At 41.2% G+C, this 20,946-nt stretch overlaps 1 protein-coding gene across 1 annotated transcript in view; it reads right to left on the bottom strand.

Moving 5' to 3' along the window:
- Positions 1 to 1,999: 1,999 nt before the first annotated feature.
- The window catches only part of adcy1a (adenylate cyclase 1a), a gene marked incomplete at both ends in the record, with an annotated part of 37,310 nt that continues 18,363 nt past the window's right edge, over positions 2,000 to 20,946 (bottom strand). The window contains 13 exons of the mRNA XM_079157723.1: positions 2,000 to 2,329; positions 2,431 to 2,555; positions 3,698 to 3,812; positions 4,290 to 4,388; positions 4,861 to 5,007; positions 9,608 to 9,724; positions 10,668 to 10,794; positions 10,967 to 11,223; positions 12,951 to 13,040; positions 13,791 to 13,875; positions 14,079 to 14,176; positions 15,487 to 15,681; positions 19,769 to 19,924. Coding sequence (XP_079013849.1) covers positions 2,000 to 2,329; positions 2,431 to 2,555; positions 3,698 to 3,812; positions 4,290 to 4,388; positions 4,861 to 5,007; positions 9,608 to 9,724; positions 10,668 to 10,794; positions 10,967 to 11,223; positions 12,951 to 13,040; positions 13,791 to 13,875; positions 14,079 to 14,176; positions 15,487 to 15,681; positions 19,769 to 19,924 — 1,941 coding nt within the window. The remainder of the gene's footprint in view (positions 2,330 to 2,430; positions 2,556 to 3,697; positions 3,813 to 4,289; positions 4,389 to 4,860; positions 5,008 to 9,607; positions 9,725 to 10,667; positions 10,795 to 10,966; positions 11,224 to 12,950; positions 13,041 to 13,790; positions 13,876 to 14,078; positions 14,177 to 15,486; positions 15,682 to 19,768; positions 19,925 to 20,946) is intronic.

Here is a 20,946-nt window from a genome sequence, read left to right as displayed (position 1 = left end):
AAAAGACTCTACAATGTACAATAATAGCAAGTAGTACCTTACATATAACAATTGAAACCCGTATCATACAGTATGAAAATATCCAATTTACAGGAAAAAATATTGTACATAACTCCTTTCTATCAACTTTCCATAAACTGTTTAAAGCAAGTGTATAAAAATCCTCATTTTAATCTCTTAGAAACTCAAAGTAAGCATCAAAGCTACTATATAGACTTTACATCTATTTTGAATATGATAAGAAGTACAACTACATTATTTCAGTCAGGTTATGGTGTCCAAATAAATCTCTCCACACTTGCCATCATTTGATCATTGAGTTACAAAACTGTTAAAGAACAGCTCACACAGTAAAAATACAGGCATTCAACAAAAAGGAAAATCCACAACAACCGTAGCCACACATTCAGTTGTGCTACAGCTCAACACCAACAAGTTTGATATGTTTATGAAAATAGGTTGGCACATTTGAAAACCTGCTACCTGTTGACTACAGCAGGAGCGGGGAGGAGGAGGGAACCCCGGCCTGATGTCAAACCGTCCTGAAAAAGTCCTCGAAAAGATTCACACGCCAAGCTCATGAAGAAGACACGGGTCAAAAAAGCACCTTACATTCAAGAGGACCGCTACCGTTAGCGCATGCATGAGGACTACATTAAAATAGAGTCACTGTGTGTCCACTGCTCGACCTGTATGGATGTTTAATCAAAGCATGCATGTAAGAGCCACAGGCTTGCAGGCAGTGCATGCTAGAACAGATTAGAGGAGAGTTAATGGCTGTGGTAAGCCGTACTGTGAGTAGCATGCTATACCATTAAATAAATCATCTGATTTTATAGGAGGAAGCCAGACCCGGAGGTTTGGGTGTCTCCTCATAAACAGCAGTTTTCTTCTCCCGACCAAAGCAGCTTTTTAGTTCATAAAAATAGTAGAACAGAATATCTTAACAATAGAAAATATGTCTTAACTTAATAAACAAGCACGCAGAAAAAAAGGTTTTTCCTTTTTTAAATAGAATTCCACGAGGAAGGAATCACACTCGCACAATTACAGAAAATAAGTTTTTCTAAGTCATGCTTCAACTCCACGGAGATACAGACTGGTGTGGCTAGCTATGCACACTCTATTGGCTACATACACTATCAGGTCAAAATAGGGTCCAGCTGGTTACATGCAAGGGGCTGAGATAGAAGACGAACCGCTTTATTGCTACACTTTGACGAGGAAGAATCTGGAAGTCAAGCATCACAGGGAAACAGACAGCAAACAAGACTGAAATGCAGCAGTGGCATCATGCACTTAAAGACACTGAGCGGCTCGGCTCAGGGATTCAAGAGATAACCTCATGTGCCGTTGGAGGGTTAAAGTGAAGGGGCATAAACGTCCAGGTAATGATTGAAGGCAATGCCCTGTCATACTGTGGCAAGTTGATACCGTTAACTGCCAGTTACAATTATACATTTGGCTTCATCCACTGTAAAAACATATATCTCTTGGACAACAATGCCCCTGTAATTCATCTGAATTGGTGTCCAATAAATCAAGAAAGAATCTAAAAGGCAACAAAAAAGATGGCAAGAAACTACACTATCTACACTATCAATTGTGCAATTGTTTTTTATATTGATGTTGATTTAGCAATTTGTAGTTGTGGAAACAGTTTTGGGAGTCGCCTTGGCCTTTGATTGGTTACAGAGCAACGTGGCTAAAGCATCCTGTACCCTGTTCACGGCACCCTGCGGTGTGAATCAACAAACAGGGCTCCAGTATGGAGGGAGAGTCCGATTGAGGCCCCCCCTCAGACTCCAGTCCTAAACGCAGTCCAGGCCCGAGTCCAGGTCTCCCGTCGGACGATCAGTGTCTCAGCTGCTGAAGAGTGGAGGTCGGCTCTACGTTTTCCTCTCGTAAAATAAACTTTCCGCTACTGCTGTCTTGTTGTTTCCCCACCTTCACTCTCCATTTTTTTTGTTTTCCACTATCCCCACGGAGACAGCATCCGTCACACCGTTGCCATGGCGACAGTGGGCAGGTACCTGGTGGTGCTGGTGGAGGTGGTTGGTTTGGCCATGCTCAGACTCGGGGTCCTGCCGGTAGCGTAGGTAGTCACGGTGGGGGCGGGGCTGAGCCTGGTGCACACGCTGCCCTGGTTGAACGCGCTGGACCGGCGCTCGGCGTTGCCGGACTGGTGCTGGATTTGAGACAGCCTGCTGCCTTGCCTGCGTCCCTCCAGGAAGTATGTAAGCATCTGACCTTTGCCCTTCACGCTGACCTGGCCTCGGCAGACAAAGTCGTAGTAGTCTGTGATGAGACGATGGACGTCTTCTGTGACCTGAAGAAGAAAAATGGGTCTCTTTTGAAACCGATTCTAATCTCTATCAAGCTTTTTCCTGCGGGAAGTAAAGAAGGAGGCAGCGGACTGCTGTACTGCACCTGTATCTTTCCTTGTACTCCAGTGCTGTCCATCCTGCTGGCTACGTTCACTGTGTTTCCCCAGATGTCATACTGAGGTCTTCTGGCTCCAATGACTCCTGCCACCACTGGTCCCACATTGATACCTGGACACATGAACAAAACGCACCCAGAGTTTAAAAAAAAATGAACACACAAGTTAATGATAACTTTTACTCTCAGTGGTGTTTTCGAGACAAAGTAGGCATATAACAATGTTTTGCTTTGGGTTTCTGTAAAGACGTAAACAAGTTTTGAAACAATGTTCCATGCTTTCTCAGTGAGATCACAGTAAACTCCTAATTTGCATGTGTTTTTAATCATCCAAAATACATTTATGGGCTATTTTGTCATTAAAAACAGAAAATATTGAGCCATGTTGCTCCATCAAAGTCTAGCATGAGGAGCAAATTCAGCTTTCGGCGACGACTTTGTGTGCACTCAATTTGACCGAGTGCATTTGGCATGTATCTTTACCATTTACTGTTTATTACTAAATCACTTGCAGGTTAACACAAAGGAAGTTTTTTCATGATAAATAACAAATATGTGTATTGTGTAACATTGATGCACACCCAGATTCATCCATTGGGAGACTGATTCTTTTTCCTTTTTGGTATCAATCCTATTGATGCTCAAAACAAGACTAAGCATCGGAAGCCCACTTCTACTGTATCTCCACGGCAGCCGCTGTAATTCTAAGCCTGTAGAAATAAGTGAGTTACATCACTGTAACACGACATGTCATTGCGAATCAATGGTATTGCTTCTTCTTTACAGCCACAGTTCTTGGATTGTGGTTGGACAGCAGCAAGGCACATGCAGACAAAGTGAAACTAGGCCAAACTTTGTTGTTCTGCACTTACTGGAAATCCAGCACTACGCGGATTATCAAAAGTTGCGTTTCTGCAACAGGGGTTCAGCCAAGAACACAAACACATGCAGTTTTTGCACATGGAGCCCCACAGTCTGCAGACAGGATGGCACTGTGTACACCAGGCTACGCTGGGATTAAACAAGGGCTCCTGTTGCAGGCTCCCCACAGGATACCCAACACAATGGAACCCAGAACTTCAGGGCTCGCGGTGACGAGCTTCCTGGAGGGAACACTCTCCGAGTGATGCATTTCCTCCCAAATTTACCGGCACTGAGCGACGGTGGTGTCCAGTGCAACAGGTCCTCGCTCCAACGCCAATGTTTATACAGACCATTGTGTGCATGTGTGTGCATGTGTGTGTCTTTCACTCACCTACTCTCAGGACAAAGTCGTTGTAAGACTGGTAGTTGATGGCATCCAGGACGTCAAACATATCGATGGCAAAATCTGACACTGTGCATAAATGTGAGGTGATGGACTTCTTCTCCTGTGAATCAGAAAAACAGACAAATGTCAGGAAAACACAGATGAATGCACAAACAAGGATGCTTACATCCAAGTTAAGAAGTTTACCCCTTCAGTTCTGTCTCCCTGATGGGATTTTTACACATCATCATCTTCGGCCGCCACAAAAGCACACACCAGGGTTTTTCCCAAAAGTCAAACCACCTGTTAAGTTTGAGTGAAGTTTTGCAGGCGTTGCAGAAAGGGCTCTTTTGTTTGTCAGCTTTGCAGGATTTAAAGAAACTTTATGAATGCAGAATATGCTGAGCCACAGAAGCCGATAATCCCTCGCAGAGGATTTGTTGAGTGAAACGTGACAGTGTTCTAAATATCAACGCCCGGAAAATAGCTACCTGCAAATATTAGGCCTCTCAAAACTGCCGCTTGCATTCTGAACGGTTTCAAAACGTGCTAATACCCTGCAAACACACAGGATCACAAATAGCTACTGCATGTGTACCTTGGAGGCAGTTGTAGGAACCAGCCCTACTGCAGCCATGTATGTACTCCCAATAGTCTTGATTTTCTCAATCTCCCTGTAGCAGTCTTTGTCCATCAGCTGGATGGGTGAAAACAAAGAAGAAAAAGGGGATAAAAACAGGAGGAAAGCATTACTACAATAACACATTTCAAATCAAATTGCAGTAACTTGTCAGTATATATTATAGGTTGTGTTTGGCAAACAAATCCAAATGCAATTTGAAATGGACTATTTTAGCATGTTTGAGTAAATTGATGCTTGGTGTTGTTGATGATAGATTGAAACAGGCCAAAAGTCATCTGTAAGTAATTCCTTATGTTGAAGAACTTTCCCAACTGCGACCATCGCTTATTATATTGCATCAATAAACACAGTGTCATTTAAAGCCATGGCCACAATGTCATCTTTGAAAATGACGTTATGGAGGTCATATTGCACCAGAGCTTCCCCACAGATTCCCCAAACGCAGAGCAAGCAGACATGGAAACTGTAGGCAAAAAATATATATATGAAAACTGGAGATTTACGATGCAACAAAAAATGTACTCACCTCATCAAAGTCAGCGATAATCTCATTGAGCAGCCTGAGGCACTCAACGCCCATGTTGTTCCCATCCAGCTCAATGTAGAAGTCATTGAAGTTGGCGATGGAGGCGAACAGCACTCCAACCTGAGCGTAGGATTGATAGTACAGGTCCTGGGGGGGGGGGGGGAGAAGTTAGGTCAAAGCAGGACTGCACCACTGTGGGGAAATTACAAAGCATCAAAGAATGTAATTCATTTTTTGGTCAAGTTCTGAGATATGTGTCTTTGAAATGTCTGCCTTCACACCAGTACAATGGAGGTGAAGAGTCCCTCTTTTACACCACAGACCTCACTGTGAACAGTTTTCATATGAGCTACACTTTCCACTGAGGAAATAGTCCACTTAAAAACGGACAACACCGTGTGCTATGGATTATCCAGCCTAACAGAGAAACTGTTTATGAAAGGATGCATTGATGTTACATTTTTTTCATATTCATTTTTCAGTGCTGTGAGCATCACAAATACAGTTTTATTTACTTTTATAGTACAGAGTCAGTGCTTGTGTTGTTCTTTGCCTGTATGATTTTTGCCCATGTGAATACCTTTACTCCTTATTGCGCACTATTGACTCCTGCTGAACACCTCCAAGTGACATTTAATTTACTTTCAATAATGGAACATGAATTCCAGAAAGACCATGATGCCTTGCCTTTAGAGGCAGTCTTTCCCATTGTATATTCTCTTTAGGCCTGTTAATAATGTAATGTAGTTAGTCATTAGTTTAATTACCAGCAACGTAGTATTGTTTTCACCTTGTGAGCCTGTGTGTGTGTGTGTGTGTGTATCATCATGCCAAAATGTGGTCCTGGAGACACCCACTGTAGCAAGAAGTACCACAGAAGCAGTTTTGACTACATTACCACCTGTTTATATTTCTCTCTGTCTGTCTATGCTGTTGTGTCACCGCAACAGCATCACAATCCTGCAAGATGCAGTCACGGAACTTTACAGGTGTGCAATTGGAAGATCAGCAGTTCGATCAGTAGCTCCTCCTGTCTGCATGTCAAAGTCCTTGGGCGAGATACTGAACCCCAAAAATTCTATCGAAGGCTGTGCCATTGGATGTGTGAGTGAGGGTGTATGAGCATTAGATTGGATCCTGATGGGCAGGTGGCACCTTGTATAGCAGCCTCTGCCATCAGTGTTTGAATGCGTGTGTGAGTGGGAGAATTTTGTCATGTATTGTACAGCGCTTTGAGTGGTGGGAAAACTATAAAGGCGCTGTGTCAAATTGAGGTCAAAATGAAGGTCGAGTTTGAAGACGGGTGTGGTCCAAGCAAGGGGGCCGAGTAGGAGGGCTGGAAGTGGGGAAGGGGCCATTGGTGTGATCCTTCGCAAGATTGTCTCTGGTTATAAAAAAGGCTTGTATTATTTAGTCATATATTGGGTACCCAAGTTCAAACTGTGACACGGTAAACTCCTTGTGAATTTACATGATTCAACATTCAAGAGAGGTTCATTGTTATGTTGTTTCTGACAGCAAAATCCCAGTTGTATTACCAAACAAGTGCCAAGTCATTCGGAAATATAAAACAAGCACATAACACTACCAAAGACAACCTTTTGGGTTGCAGTTCACATACTGACTGAGGTTGTGTATGTAAAGGACACAGAAAACCAGCACGTTTGCATGTGGCCAGGCTGTCCCCAATGCTGCAAAACTATTTTTAAATCGCTATGTTGGAGCGGCGAAACTTTGAATTCCAGGCAGAAGAGTCCCACTGCGCTGTGTTATGAATACAGTGTACGGGTGAACTTTAGCCCAGAGGAAAGAGAGGAAGCCTTTCTATACACTGTAGCTCCGAGGGGATCATCAATGTGCCGGGAACATACTTCCTGACTTCCTGCCCCCAGTGTTTACTAGTGTCAGCCTCAGATGATCCCTGCGCCGTCTGATGCACAGCCCGCTGATTGTTAAAGGATAAGACCGCTGTTACTTTTTTCTTTTTTTAAATTATTTTTAGCAAATCCCATGACGAGACCAAACTCCACAATGAATTTAACCTACTTACCAACACTGTGTGTGTGGCCAAAGCCTGTATGGCTTATGCCTCTGCGCTAAAGAGCTCCACTGTCGTTCAAAGAGATGCTGAAAACAAACTATACTGTTGCAACTGGGTAACATATCCTTTGATAATGATGGTCCATCGTCAGTGTTAGCATGGAACCATGTCTCAGAGCAGGCTCTGGCTCAGGCTCAGTTCTGGAGATATTTAATAATAATTTCAATGAAGAACATGTCCTCCAGTGCATAAAGTATTGCTCTTTCATGTATTTTTGAATAATAATGAGCTCATAAGACTCAGAAGCACTTGTTGATATAATCTGTTGCTCTGCAGGGGTCACAGTCAGCTGTGAGGAAAATAACTCTGGATGATGTCATTGTAATGTCATCAGGGCTATTTTTGTATGGGATTGTAGACTTTACATTTTTAACAGAAGGGTAACAAACAAGGTCATGGAGTTTGAAGGACACGGACATTTACCAGGCAAAGTAGCTGTGGTGAAATGAAACTGTTCGGGGGCATTTTGGTAAATGCAGGATCCTGTATTTTCAGAGACTCGATATGTTCTTGCAGTTTTTCAGCTCATTATGCAAAGATTTCCCCATGATTGTTTTAAGTATGCTAAACATAATAAAATCTGGCTTGCAACATCAAAGCTGTGTCCTAATAGTTCTCTTCTGTTTACACAAAGTAAACAAAGTATTACAATTACACGGTCTCCATGCAAATGAACATAACCTTCACGGTAACATTTCCTGCTTTTGTATCTATTTCAAAAGGTAAAAGCAGACTCGATAGTATAAACCATGTAGGAGATAAGGAAGGAAACCCTGCATATTTTAACTTTTAACATTAGAATGTGAGTTTGCTTCCACTTTGTTGCCCCTTGCCCCTTATTTGAAAATGCCTCCTGAAAGGAATTATCAATCTATTTTTATTTGGCACAAAGTTACTGGTTATGGGCCATCAGCTCCATACTTAATGTTTCCGTCCATGTTGTATACTATGTAGACTTTACATATTCAATTTGGATACGGCCATTGCACCTAAAAATGTCGCTACAACGAGTATGCAGCGTAACAAATATGGACACAGCTTAGTGTTTACAAACCAAACTCGCTCTGTTGAGGGGCTATACATTTCCTGAGAGGATGTACGTTTTCATCACTTCCTGAGAAAGGGAGGAGGGGGCTGAGGAAGGAACAGACATCAGTGGAGGGGATGTTCATCAATCAGTGGACACAGACACACAGGGCTCACACTTCCACTTCAACATCGCGGCACATGGTCAGGTCAAGCAGTACCGTTGTCCTAAACAGCTGGGATGTTTCCCACGTTAAGACCCCAACACTTGAAGGGCATTTCTTTGGGATATGGGAAGTCCAAACATGAAGCCTGTAACCTGCTCCAGCAAAATATCTACTTATCCTTCTGCATCATTCCCTAAAAGACCTGAACCATAAAGCTCATTAGATGGTAATATTAGATCTTCTACTAACCAATAAGCACAAATTTGGTGATTTTTGCTTTTAAAGACCCCTTGATGTGTGGGTCACAGTGCTAATGGCTAAATTGAGTTGAAAAGTGACACATTTTTGGTTTCACTGCTGTATGATCTGGCAGTATAAGTTGTCTTTAAAACCAGCGGCAGTATGTGCAAAACCAGCGGTAATGAGACTGAAAAGGTGGGACTAAATGGGCTGTCACAGGGACAACCCATGCAGATCATTAAAAATAATGATCTGCATGGGTTGTCCCTGTGACAGCCATGTCAGTTGCTGATTTACTCATTACCGTTTGCAGAACTTTATCATCCCTGAGATCCAGACAAACATGTTTAGCTGCAGCTGCTGCAGAAGTCTGAGTCTTGTTGAATATTCCATATATTTTTCATGTAGGGATAGAAGAAGTATCGTATCATTTAGCAGGACTGTGTTAAGCACTGGCTCAGTAACTTTATCAGGCCCTGAAAAAATATTGATATGTTTTCTGGTCGGGTTTAGTGCTTGAAAGTGAGTTTGATATACTTGGATTCTAGTATGTAATTTCTCATTATTATAAAATGTTACAATATTGCTGTAATATTAGTATTGAATGTTTAAATGAATCCTTATTTATTTTAGCTTTTTTTCTTAATCGATCATACAGAAACATAAAATCAGTTGCAGCTACTTATATTATATTATAGATTTTTTTATTTTACATATATTTTTGTATCGTTTTTGCTGTGAAACCAGATGCCCTGAAGTACACATAACCATTGAAACAACATAAGTAGTCAATGTGTAATTAGGGCTTGCTTCAAATTGAAATATTGTCATTTTAATGCTGAAACAATGTTAATACCGTAGGTAACCTAAACCAGTGTTTCCCTTGTGGAGCCAGTATCTCACGATGGGTCATACGATGCGTTTAATGGCTCATGAGATGAGTAGTAGTAAAATAATTCAGTTTTCAGACTTTTCACTTATATGTGTTTTTCTTCTTGTGTGTAACTGTTTTGAACTGCTCGCAACAGCACATCGCTCCAGTCAATGCTCTTGAACTTTAACCTGCTGTCTTTTCACCTGTAAATTGGCAAACTAGCACTTCCTGGGTGTATCAGGGAACACTGGAAAGTCTTTTGCTGGTTTCAGAGGCCTTAACTGCCTTTAGTGTGACGATCCATGTTGGACGGGCCTGGACTTGTCTGTGGATGCTCACCATGTTCCTGGGGTTTGACATGAGGAAGTGCTGAGCCACATGAGCCGGCAGCAGGTTGAAAAGGATCCTCTTGTTGTCCAGCTTCACCTTCTCCATGTCGCCTCGCTCCTCCTCCGCCTGGATCAGCAGTTAACACAACACACAGGTGGAGAAGGAGAGGTGAGTCCTTACGGAGGGACAAGGATGTAGATAAAAAAAATGCTGTCCAAATACGATGGACCTTTATTGTCCCACAGCTCGGAAGTCGATGCACTTGCTTATCCTTATCACTAGAGGGAGATAATGATTTTCAAACGAGGCAAATGTTCACTGTCATTCTTAAAATAGAAGCATTCACACTGACATGATGCTGCAAACACACACACACACACATTCAATTCCAACATTGAATCTCAAAACTTTTGTTTTGAACAGCTGACAGTACAGCTGACAGTACAGCTGACAGTACAGTGACAAAGGTTCAACCGTTTCCATCGCAAAACCACACGGTTCTCTCGTGTCTGTGTATCTCCTTCGTTTTGGTGAATTTGCAATAATTACATTAGAGCTAGGTGATTATAAAAAATCTAAAATCTAAATAAATGAATACATGAAAAAAGACAGAAGGGCCAACAAAACGTTGCACAGTTTGATATAATCAGTTCCTAAATACAAACGTCTTCACCCAGTGGGGAGCATCTGTTACACTTCTAACATTAAAGATAAATCCTCACACCAACATGCATACCTATGTGTACAAACACTCACAAGGTCTAAATCAATGCTGTAATGACTGGGGAGGAAAACAATATTATACTGGTCGAAAAAAGTAAAGAATAATGACACTTGAGTTGTAAGCTGTAGACAGGAAGAGCTGAATATCAAATGAACAACTCTACAATTAACAGCCAACCTGCCCTACGACCTGAGCTACTGCCATCCTCTAAATATGACATTTACAGACAAACATCATACTTGATAAGAAGATGTTCTGCCGTGCACAAGAACAAATGTACACACACACAAAGCCGTATGCATACATGAGCAGTGACAGGTGTGCTACATGTTCATACAAACACACCTGTGTTGCCCAGAGATAGTCGAGCCGCAGCTTCAGGTCCAGCTGCCTTGAATGCAGAGCAAGAGCTCCAGAAAACAGCAAGGCAGCCAACACAGGATCATAACCCCGTGAGTGGAGAAACCCTCCTCTGGAAGACACACAGAGAAACAAAACGGGCTGTTTGCTTTTTTTTAAAAGTCCCTTAAATTACAAGAGGAGAAGAAGAAAACATATAAATGCGCTATATTAACAGCATTGGACCACAAATACACACATATTTTCCACATTCAGACTACACATCACGCGTAGCTCAGTCTTACCCCACGGCTTGGCGATAGCCACTGGTCTCCATGACGACGGTGTAGGTGACAGAGAGGAGGAGGAGAAGGAGGATCTTGAGGAGCGAGGAGACTCGGATGTAGGGGACAAGAGTGAGGGTGCCGGCCACGCAGGACAGCAGGGAGTACGCCATGTTGGTACAAGCTCTGTCCGCTGCCGTGCTGTTGGAGTCTGCAGGGAAGTCCTCAACTGAGAGGCTGGAGTTTGTCCCAACTCTCTCCCAAGGAACACATCCCACCTGGGGGGGGGGGGTATGACAAGGAAGGGGGTTACTTAGGAGGACAACCGCGAATATATGTAAACTTTAAACAGTCGGAAACTGTTCATGATGATGCAATAAACTGGTAAAGATACACAGCACGGTATGCGATGCTGAAGAGATGGATTTAATGTCTGAATAATGAAAATGTGTCCTAACTGACACTGGGAGGGCTTAGTGCTGAAACGATAATCAAGCTACAAGATGAGTAGCTGATAGTAACTGTTTGTATCATGAGTTATAACGTAGGCTATGTTACATACCATTGGTTGGACAGAACTAGAACTGGAGGTGTCACTTTTGACTGTGGACAATTCTCACAATTTTCTCTATTTTCACAAACCAAACAATCAATCAATTGATGGAAAAAATAATCAGCAGATGAATGCGTGAGTAATAATGATTAAATGACATAATCTAGCCTAAAATAGTGTAACAATGACAGCGGGCACATCAAGTAGCTAGGCTGTAGGCTCAGAGAGCTGCTAGCCTGGCATGAATTTTTAGGTTTTGACCGTTTCTTTCACAAAACAAGCTGTTCAAGGAATCTCTTCAGGCTCGGCTTCATCTGGTTCATCATAGACATTTTGTAAACTTCATTCATTAAATAAAAAACATGCGATGATTATATTAACCGATAATGAAAATTCTAAAAAGGCTGTGGGATCATTTCTTCACTACATGCTTTGCTTGATACTTCATGTATTTTTACACCTACGGTAGTCCACACATCCACACAAAGACACACATCAGAGCCTGACCGACTCCTGGGACCGACGCTGACACCAACCAATTTGCTTTTGAAATATTTTAATGGGTATTTTACACTTGAACAATGCATGTTTTATGAGACTCTGCAGCCCCATCTGCTCGGCTGTGACTCTGCCAACTCATGTAGTGCAGAGACTTGAAATGACAATGAAATGATGGCACTGTTTCCAACTCTTAAAATTCTTTTATTACCATTATTTTCATACAGGCCTTTCAGCCATTGTATGGTGAGATCAATAGTTTTAGTGTTTACCATTTACAAGCAATTAATAAATGATTTGGAACGCGTTGACAATGCACACTGATATCCCAGGCTTTCGTGATATTCTGGTTTTGGATCATATTAACGACATAACGTTTACATAAAACACAAAGAAACCTGTTTTTTTCATATCACTGCATGCATAACTCTAATGGGTTTCTGATCATCTACAATGGTGCAGACATGTCTTTGATTGAGACCGATATGAGCCGAAGACAATGAATAAGGTAATACATGTTTTATAACACACTATTAATAGTTGTAAAGCATCAATCATGCTTTTTTTAGTTTAAGTATATCTTCATCTGACACAAAAAAGCCATAACTTAAGGTTCACATAGTTACATTCTCTGGAGCTTTCGACTGTATCTTGTGATCTTCCTCAGAGACTTGCATTTGACATCATATTACTGAGGGCACATCGGGACAACTTAGCAAACGGCATCCAGTCAGGAAGACCATGAGATGTGGCTGAAAGCCACATAAAAAGTTAAATTTAACTTGTGTAAAGGTCAGTAATGAACTCTCACAATCTATATTTATTTTTACCTTTTTATTGTCTTGTCACTGTAGAGCGCTTTGATTTGATTTTTTTAATCATGTTTATTCTTCACAAATAATCTTGAATTTAACTAAATAGTATATACTGTACATGTAAAAACTGAAATCTTACCACACAGGCCTGGGTAACAGAGTAGGTGAGCAGAACGAGGAAGACACACAGCACTGTTCGGATCTGGATGGTGAGGCAGCCCGGTTGGCACTAAAACCGGAGGAAAGAGTAGGGGGGGGGTAAATGAAGTACACGTTTATCTGCCTCAATAGCATTTTGGTCACATCATTAGCCAGGAGTGGAAATGAAATGAGCGCATTGTGTGGTGTGGCTCATTTTGTGCAGGCCCGTTAGAGGAGACGCTTAAAGGATATGATGACAGTTCAATGTAGCATGATACCACAGTGTCATCTGGAGCGCATGAACGTGATGTCAAAGCATAGAGAAGATGTCACAGTCACTCCAACCTGACTGGCAAGTATGCAGTGGTGGAAGAAATAAGAAGTAAGCAGAAGGGAAAAGTGTGACTGAAATAAAGGTAGCGACACCACCGTGTAGAATACTTTGTTATAAGGAAAAGTCCTGAATTTAGTTCTTATGTGCTCCTGTACTTTGTATAATGGCTCATTTCATAATAAAGTATTTTTTATGATTATATGCTAAACATTCACTAGTTCTATATATATAGCAACTATAATGTCAGACTAAGAATTGTTGACTCCTTAATCAATAAAGTAAATGAACTTTAGTTGCAGCCCCAGTGTAATGTTATCTTCCTGGTGGGAGCTACAAAACCGTCTTTGTTGTCAATGTACGAGTGTATTTTGTTCTCTTTAACCATTGAGAGCATCTGTTTTGCCACTCCGCTGTGTCAAAGAGGGCGGCGTCATGTGAAAAAGGTGCCAGCAATGAGGCACGTTTCCGAGCAGCATCCTGTGGGAGGAGGTCTGGGACTCTTACCTGAACACTGGCGAGATGCAGGTACATGACACAGGCCACGTGGAAACACACACAGAGCAGCAGCAGCAATAGCACCAGAATCCCCCTGAGAGAGGAGAGGAGAGACCAGAGTGAGAAGGGCTTTCCCCACTGTTCCACTGACTGCAGTGAAAACACCTTCCTTGTATTATTGTCTCACTACACACTAGCGAGATCGATCCAATTACGCTGCAGGAACGGAGAAACTGCAAATGGGGAAGAGTGCGTGTTTGTGTGTGTGTTTGTGTGTGTGTTTGTGTGTGTACGTACTGTGGGATCATGAGCAAATAGATAAGGCCAAACAGAGCAGCGAGGATCAGAGAGAGAACCACCGCACTGATGAAATGGTCGTCGTACACCTGGTGGTACTAAAGGACAAAACGGAGAGAAAATGTCAACATAAGAAGCATCCACCCATCCGTCCTGTCAGATGTTTTTCTACGGTAAAAGCAGGAGCAAGACGTCCTTTCCCATGGGGAAGTGTGACATTGTGCACGACCAATTTCTTCAGTCGTAGAGTGTGGTTGTGCGCTCCAGAGTATTTGCGTTAGGGCTGCAGCAAATGTGCACGAGGGGGGTCTTTGGAAGACATTTGCATAAAAGTTAATGTCATCCATGAACGTCTTAAATGGTCTTAGATTTCGAGGCAATTAATCCATCCCTTGGTTGTCAAGATATATACGACGGAAGAGTCGTGGCAACGGATCGACCGACTGACTAAAGAATTACCTTTCCTGGAGCCATGTGCAGGGAAAGTGAGAAATTATAAAGTCAGCAGGACCAAGGTTCGAACAAGAGATTAGTGTTATTGTTTTTATCTTGTATGAGCTCAGATCTCCCCACACAGCAGAGCCCTAGAAGTTATTCTTTACTTCTGCAAGAGATTAAAGCTTTTATTGCAGCAAATGACATTTAATAAATATAGACTAATCAGCTGGATGTGAAATGATCTAACGTTCCCATCAGATCTAGAATTATGACGTGCGGTTTGATCTATATTTCTGGGACAACGAACATGTCCTGAACTATGACTATAAAAGATGTTTTTAATCGTAGTTGCGTGGGAGCGAATAAACACTAATTTGAGTATTAATTTGTTTTCCGCTGGTGGCATTTCTTTTTCCTGTAGGGAGAGACTTCTGAAATCTGTTTAAAATGAGTTTTTACTGTGTAGGCATTTAATTTGTCTGCTACCAGTTTGAACGTCTAGATTACACAAAGACAAAGACATACTGACACACACACACACACACACACACGCACACACACACACACACAAACCCGGCCCTCTTCTGTGTCTCCTTTATGGCTCTACCCACGCACACACAGTAGAAAGATATCACGTGTGCCGCTCAGACGTTCCCAAATCATTATCTGCACCCCCTCCTGAGAATGTGGGTGGATTCCTCATACACACACACACACACACACACACATACACACACGCATACATACATCACAGACAAGAGGCGTGGGAGAGAGGGAGAAAGGGGAGAAATTAGAAATTAGAGACTGTGTAGGGTGTTTGTGAGAGAAGAAGTGGGGGGAGGGAGGTGCAGTCACGAAGCAGGTTACGTTCTGTGTGATGAGGAAATTACATATTTGTTACATTTTGTAAACATGAATTCAAGTTCTCGAGGCTTCTCTGCAGATGTTCCGGGCGTGTGTGCGTCCTCACCCTGCGCTCCCTGTCTCTGCTTCTGTAGAACAGGGTGATGTAGTTGAGGTCTGTTGTCTCGGACTCAGTCTGCCGCGCTTCGATGAGCCGCCCAATGTAGCGGTTGACTCGTGTTCCCGGGGAGTGCTGCACGGCCGCGGCTGAGAAGGACGTCCGACTCATCAGCTTCTCTGGCGCAGTCCGCATGGCTCTCCGCTGTCAGACACCGAGGAGACAACCCAATAAGTCTCTGCAGAGACGAGGCCTGTCTGATGTGTTGAAGTTGACCCGCGTTGTGAGGCATACCAATGCAGAGTGTTGTGAGGTCAGCGTTTTACCACTGTGAGATTTTGTCATAACTTTACAAAGACATCAGACGGAACAAGATGAAAAGCCTGCAGCCACGCCGGGCTGGTCCTGTGAGGCTACGAAGCGCGTTATACACCAACAAATATATATATAAATTGTTTGATCACATATGGATAGAGAACTTTAAACCTCCTTACCATAAGTGGGTTGGAAAAAATGTAAATTTTGTCTTTGGAGGTCTTTGGAGTTTATTATAGTGCTTTAAAAACACAAATAGCAGCAGGTAGCTCTACAAATACACTAATGTGAAACATATATACACATATATATCAGCCTTTTTCACTGAAGATATTTTGACAATTGTGACAATTCACAGTAAGAAAAGCACAGTTGTAAATTAAGGATGACTAATTACTGGCTACAATCAGGTATAAAACATTAGCCTGTAATTACATGGTGAAAAGAAAGCCTAATAAAAGAGTCTGAATCAATCCAATCTGCAAAGCAAGAATATAAAAATATGTTTAAATGACAAAAATAATTACAGGCTCAGCCAATCTGATGTTTTCAGGTGAAAAAAAAGGAAAAGTAACCCAATCATGTGATTCAGTAGTTAAAACGCCAGGGTTGGAAGATCTAATCAGCCATCACTGATAAGATTTTAAATTAGATTTTATAGTGGACAGGGGGCTAGTGCAAGGAGGCAAGAATGTGTGCATGAATGGTGTCTTTCTTTAAGTCTGCACAGATGTTTAGCAGTATCATTCTGCACAAATTGTTGTCTGGGAGATTCCAGAATAGCACATTTCTGTGATAATCGTGCATGGACAATTTTCCTCTGGTTAGAAGCAGATGCAGATGTCCTATAAATTAAATTATAATTTACCTAAAATCTGCACAGCAGCCCATATGTCTCTGACACAGAGCCTTAACTGCAAAAGCACAGGTGTAATTAATCATATTACTGATGGTTCTGTTCCATTTATGTGTCCCAGTAAGGAGCCAGCATGACCAGCAGAGCCCTGACTGGTAAACCTAAATAGACAGCAGGACATGATTCATTTTCTAAGTCACCTGTTTATGAGGGCTCAGTCACACGGAGAAGTCTCTGAATGAAGCCAGTGCAATGGACAACTCAGTTCGCCTTTGTTTAATGTTTATTACATTGTTTGGAACTAAGTGGGGAAAGCACACTAGCAGTATAGTAGCTAGCATCAGCATTTTACGCTTCCCAGCCAGCTTAGCCTTACATTATTTCTAGGTCCTTTTCCCCACAGTGTGTAAGTGTACAGTATACCATATGTTGCTTTTTAAATAAGCTGTACCTTGTCAGCCTCAGGTGTTTTTTAGACTTAGCGAATGCTAAAAGGCTAGCAAGTCAACAGGCCTACAGTTAGCATACGGCATTTATCATGTAGGCTATCATTTTATTCTAGCACGTTAGCTAGGTGTAATGCTAATGTTTCGTTAGCATGTATCATATTTAGCAAGTTAGTAAAGTAGCTAATGTTTAGAAAGAAAACGTTTTAGTTAGCTTGTTACCATGTTACAGTAAGATAAGCCCATACTTTAACATGGGCAAATCTAGAATGTCACACTAACCTGGTAACATGCGATCAAATTTGAATTAATTCATGAACAAGAGGACATTTTTATATTTCTCAGTTAGAAAGGCCTAATTTACAATCTGAATGAAGTATGAACTTGCCAGCTGCTAATTAAATGTAATACTAATGTCATAACAAACTGAAGTTCCTGGCAGTACTTATTGAGAAAATCAAATTTAGGCAGATTCCACATGTGGTTTGATTTTTATTGTGCATTTTACAGTAATTTACTTTTTTTAGTCATGTGGATGTGTCCTGAGGAGATGTCTTTCATTAATCTCAGTTGTTATGACTCTAATAAAATAAGGCTCAAGTCGAAAATAACCATAATTATCTGTGCAGCAAACTGTAATGAGCGACACACTAGAATTATAAAAAAGTGCATTATTTATTATTTTTGTCTGTATGGGTGCGTTTTGTTTTGCATTTTTAAATGACCTGTAACTACAATTACTTACTTGATATTCATTTTAATGTCATGTTTGTCAAGTTTTAGAAGTTTCTCCTTTTTCCGAGAATGTTGTGTTATTTGTGAATGGGAGGAAGGTTCTCTTTTTGTGGATGGTTTACTTTTTTCTATTTCAAAACTAGTGCAGTGCCCGTTGTGCTGTTTACTTGACCTCTGGTATTGCTGCTCGCCGCTTTCTCGAGAACTGTTCATTCAAACAACTTCACACTCGGCACTGCACTTCCTTGGGTCCGCAATACACACGCCAAGGGTGAAGTTTGTCGTATGAAGGGTTGTCAAGAAAGTCAAAGGACAGACAGATAAAGACTCCTTCTATTTTAGTTAGATGAATAAAAAACATAAAGGATGGTATGCAACAGATACCATACAGCATGTTATTATATGTGCGTTATCTGTCACAAAGCAGGCGCATACTGTACGCTATACTTATTTAGTTAAAGTCGTTAGCTATTATTAGAGCGGTTGCCAGTCAGTTCTCTGTCTCACTTATAGGCGTTTGACAGCTGCAGCACAGTATCATAAATAGAATGTGAACATTACTTCAAATTTACATCCGCTACTACAAAGTGAAATTGAAAACAGCTCACTTAATCATCCAGCTGCACTGGAAGTGATGCAGAGGTTGTAACATAATTACTGTTCTGATCTTAGATACTGCACATCAATCTTAACAGGTAATTGAGACTCATTTTCATCTTTCAAGGTTGAAGGTGATTCTTGTAAAAATGCAAATGTTCCTGGTGCAGTTTTCCTTGTGTCAGAAATTGTGTTGAACAGGGGGCCATTATCTTGAAACAAAACAGAATAAAGTAGATTGCTGCTCTAATGTCAAGAACACATCAATTTTGACACATCCTGAAACAAGCGGATTTGTAAACACAATAAATAATTGCATCTCATTGGTTGATCTTTTGGCTCACTTTAGGTTCACTAAAAAAATGAAGTCTGCAGAATGCATTTAGAGGCACCTAGTGTGCACAGGGGTTGAAGGATGCAAATGATTATTTGTATTACGAAATACTAACACAATTATATATTCACATGCAATTTATGGACAAAGGATTTTGGAGAATCTAGCAGAAGTTGAAGTCTTAAGAAGCACCTACACCAGATGTATGCCATACAGCTGTGCAGTCTTGCCCCATGGAAACAGGTTTCACTTTCAACAACTACACCATGATGAGTAATATTATTTTTGCCCAAATAATGTTCACTGTTGTAAATTCCACTGTGTCACAATGCTAGGATTTTGGCTACTCGGGATAATCATGTAACAATGTGGCTAATGCTATTAGAGGAGATGATACTAGGCTGTTGGTGATTACCAGCAGTCATAGTGAAACCTCATCAGAATCAGTATTAAGTACTAATACCTGGCCAAGCTCACACAGTTGGGCGGATTATGGCTAGCAGGCTATTTCTGACAGGCAGACCCTGTGAGTCCACGACACCAATCATCGACCACCAAACATCGATAGACTGAGGAACAAACCGGTGACTGACTCGAAGCAAGCAAATATACTCAAAAATATGATGAACGACACGTGAACAAGCTCAAATTAATGTTCATATACACATGCACATATCAGCTCCACGTGTACACACACACTCAGCCAGTGCTCAAAGGTTGCTCATAATATCTATTGCACTGGTTTACTTTTCAACAAGTAGTTGCAGGCATACAGTAGGATTTATAAGGCTGCAAAATCTAGAAATCCAGATTACTGTATGCTGGTGTGTGCGTGTAGCAGATTAGGAATCCAAGCAGGATTGCACTCACCCACAAACCCATTAAAAGGATTTCTCTTACTAACCCAGATCTATTTCTATCTATTCTGCACAGTAGCGGTTCACACATGCATGCAAATATAAAAAAAAGTGATGATTTTCTATGAGGTACTCTGTACCTTTTAAATACCTTGTCGTCATCGTCGCAGGTCAAGGCGTTGGAGAAGGGGATCTCGGCCTTGAACATCTTCCTACAGTGCATCAGCTGCACCAGCAGGTAGCACACCGTCTTGAACTTCATCCGCTTGGCTGGTTTGATGTCTGACAGAATAAGACCGGGAAAGATCTGGAAGTGAGGAGACGAAGATAATGAGATGAACAGGAATAAAAAGAACAACCTAGATATTGAGAGGTACGGGAAACATTTTAAGGTTTTATTTTGCTCCTGGTAACATATATTATCTCCTAACACACTGTAAACAGTTCTTCATTCAAGGCCGAAAACTATAACCAGGCTGTGTTTTCCACTCTCTGAATCAGCCTCCCACATGTTTAGAGCATGTGCACTGTCTTTCGTAAAACATTTTAACTTCAAATATAAAACTTTGAATTGAACCATCATAATGTTATTCTGGAAAATATGAACTTAATAGTGCTAAAATATATCAACATTTATATGGACAAAACTATATCCAAGAACAATAATCTGCTCAGATGGGGGTATTCTGTAGCATCAATAGATGTCCAAACAGGTTTACGAGGTAGACTATCAATTTGTTAGAGAGCATATACAAACACAAATTATAGGAAAACATGAATATAGTCTGTATGCCTTTATATTTGACATTCATTAAATAAAATGATCTAATCATTTCATTCAGCTGGTTTGCCTAATTTTACAAGCTTTAGATATAAAACTAGCCCATACTTTGCCACTCAGTACAACTTCTCATTTTCAACAAGCCACACATTTTTGTTCTGCATTTAAAGGTGATGCAGGTCATCAAATGAAGTAGCCTAACAGAGTTCGCCGGAGCGTGCACTGCTCACACTACTCACACTGCTACGTCCTGCAAAACCACGCCCATCCGGGTGTAAGGCCACCTTTTTAGCATTTAGCATACCACAAGCTAATTTCATGTCGGTAATGTTGAAATGAAAGAATGCTTAGATTAGTGTTTTACGTATTAAATTAAGATATTATACGTACACAAACAAAATTCCAAAGACAAACACAATTTGCTATAGCTAAAACTCTATTATTTCAATTCATTTTTAAAAGTTAGTCTAAAAATCATATTTACAAAAGACGAGGCAGTGAGTAATTGTACAGTCTATTGTAATTCAAACGTGAGTTAGAATGTTGTT

This window comes from Pholis gunnellus, assembly GCF_910591455.1.
Source record: "Pholis gunnellus genome assembly, chromosome: 4".
NCBI lineage: Eukaryota > Metazoa > Chordata > Actinopteri > Perciformes > Pholidae > Pholis > Pholis gunnellus.
This window is presented reverse-complemented; position numbering and strand designations above follow the sequence as displayed.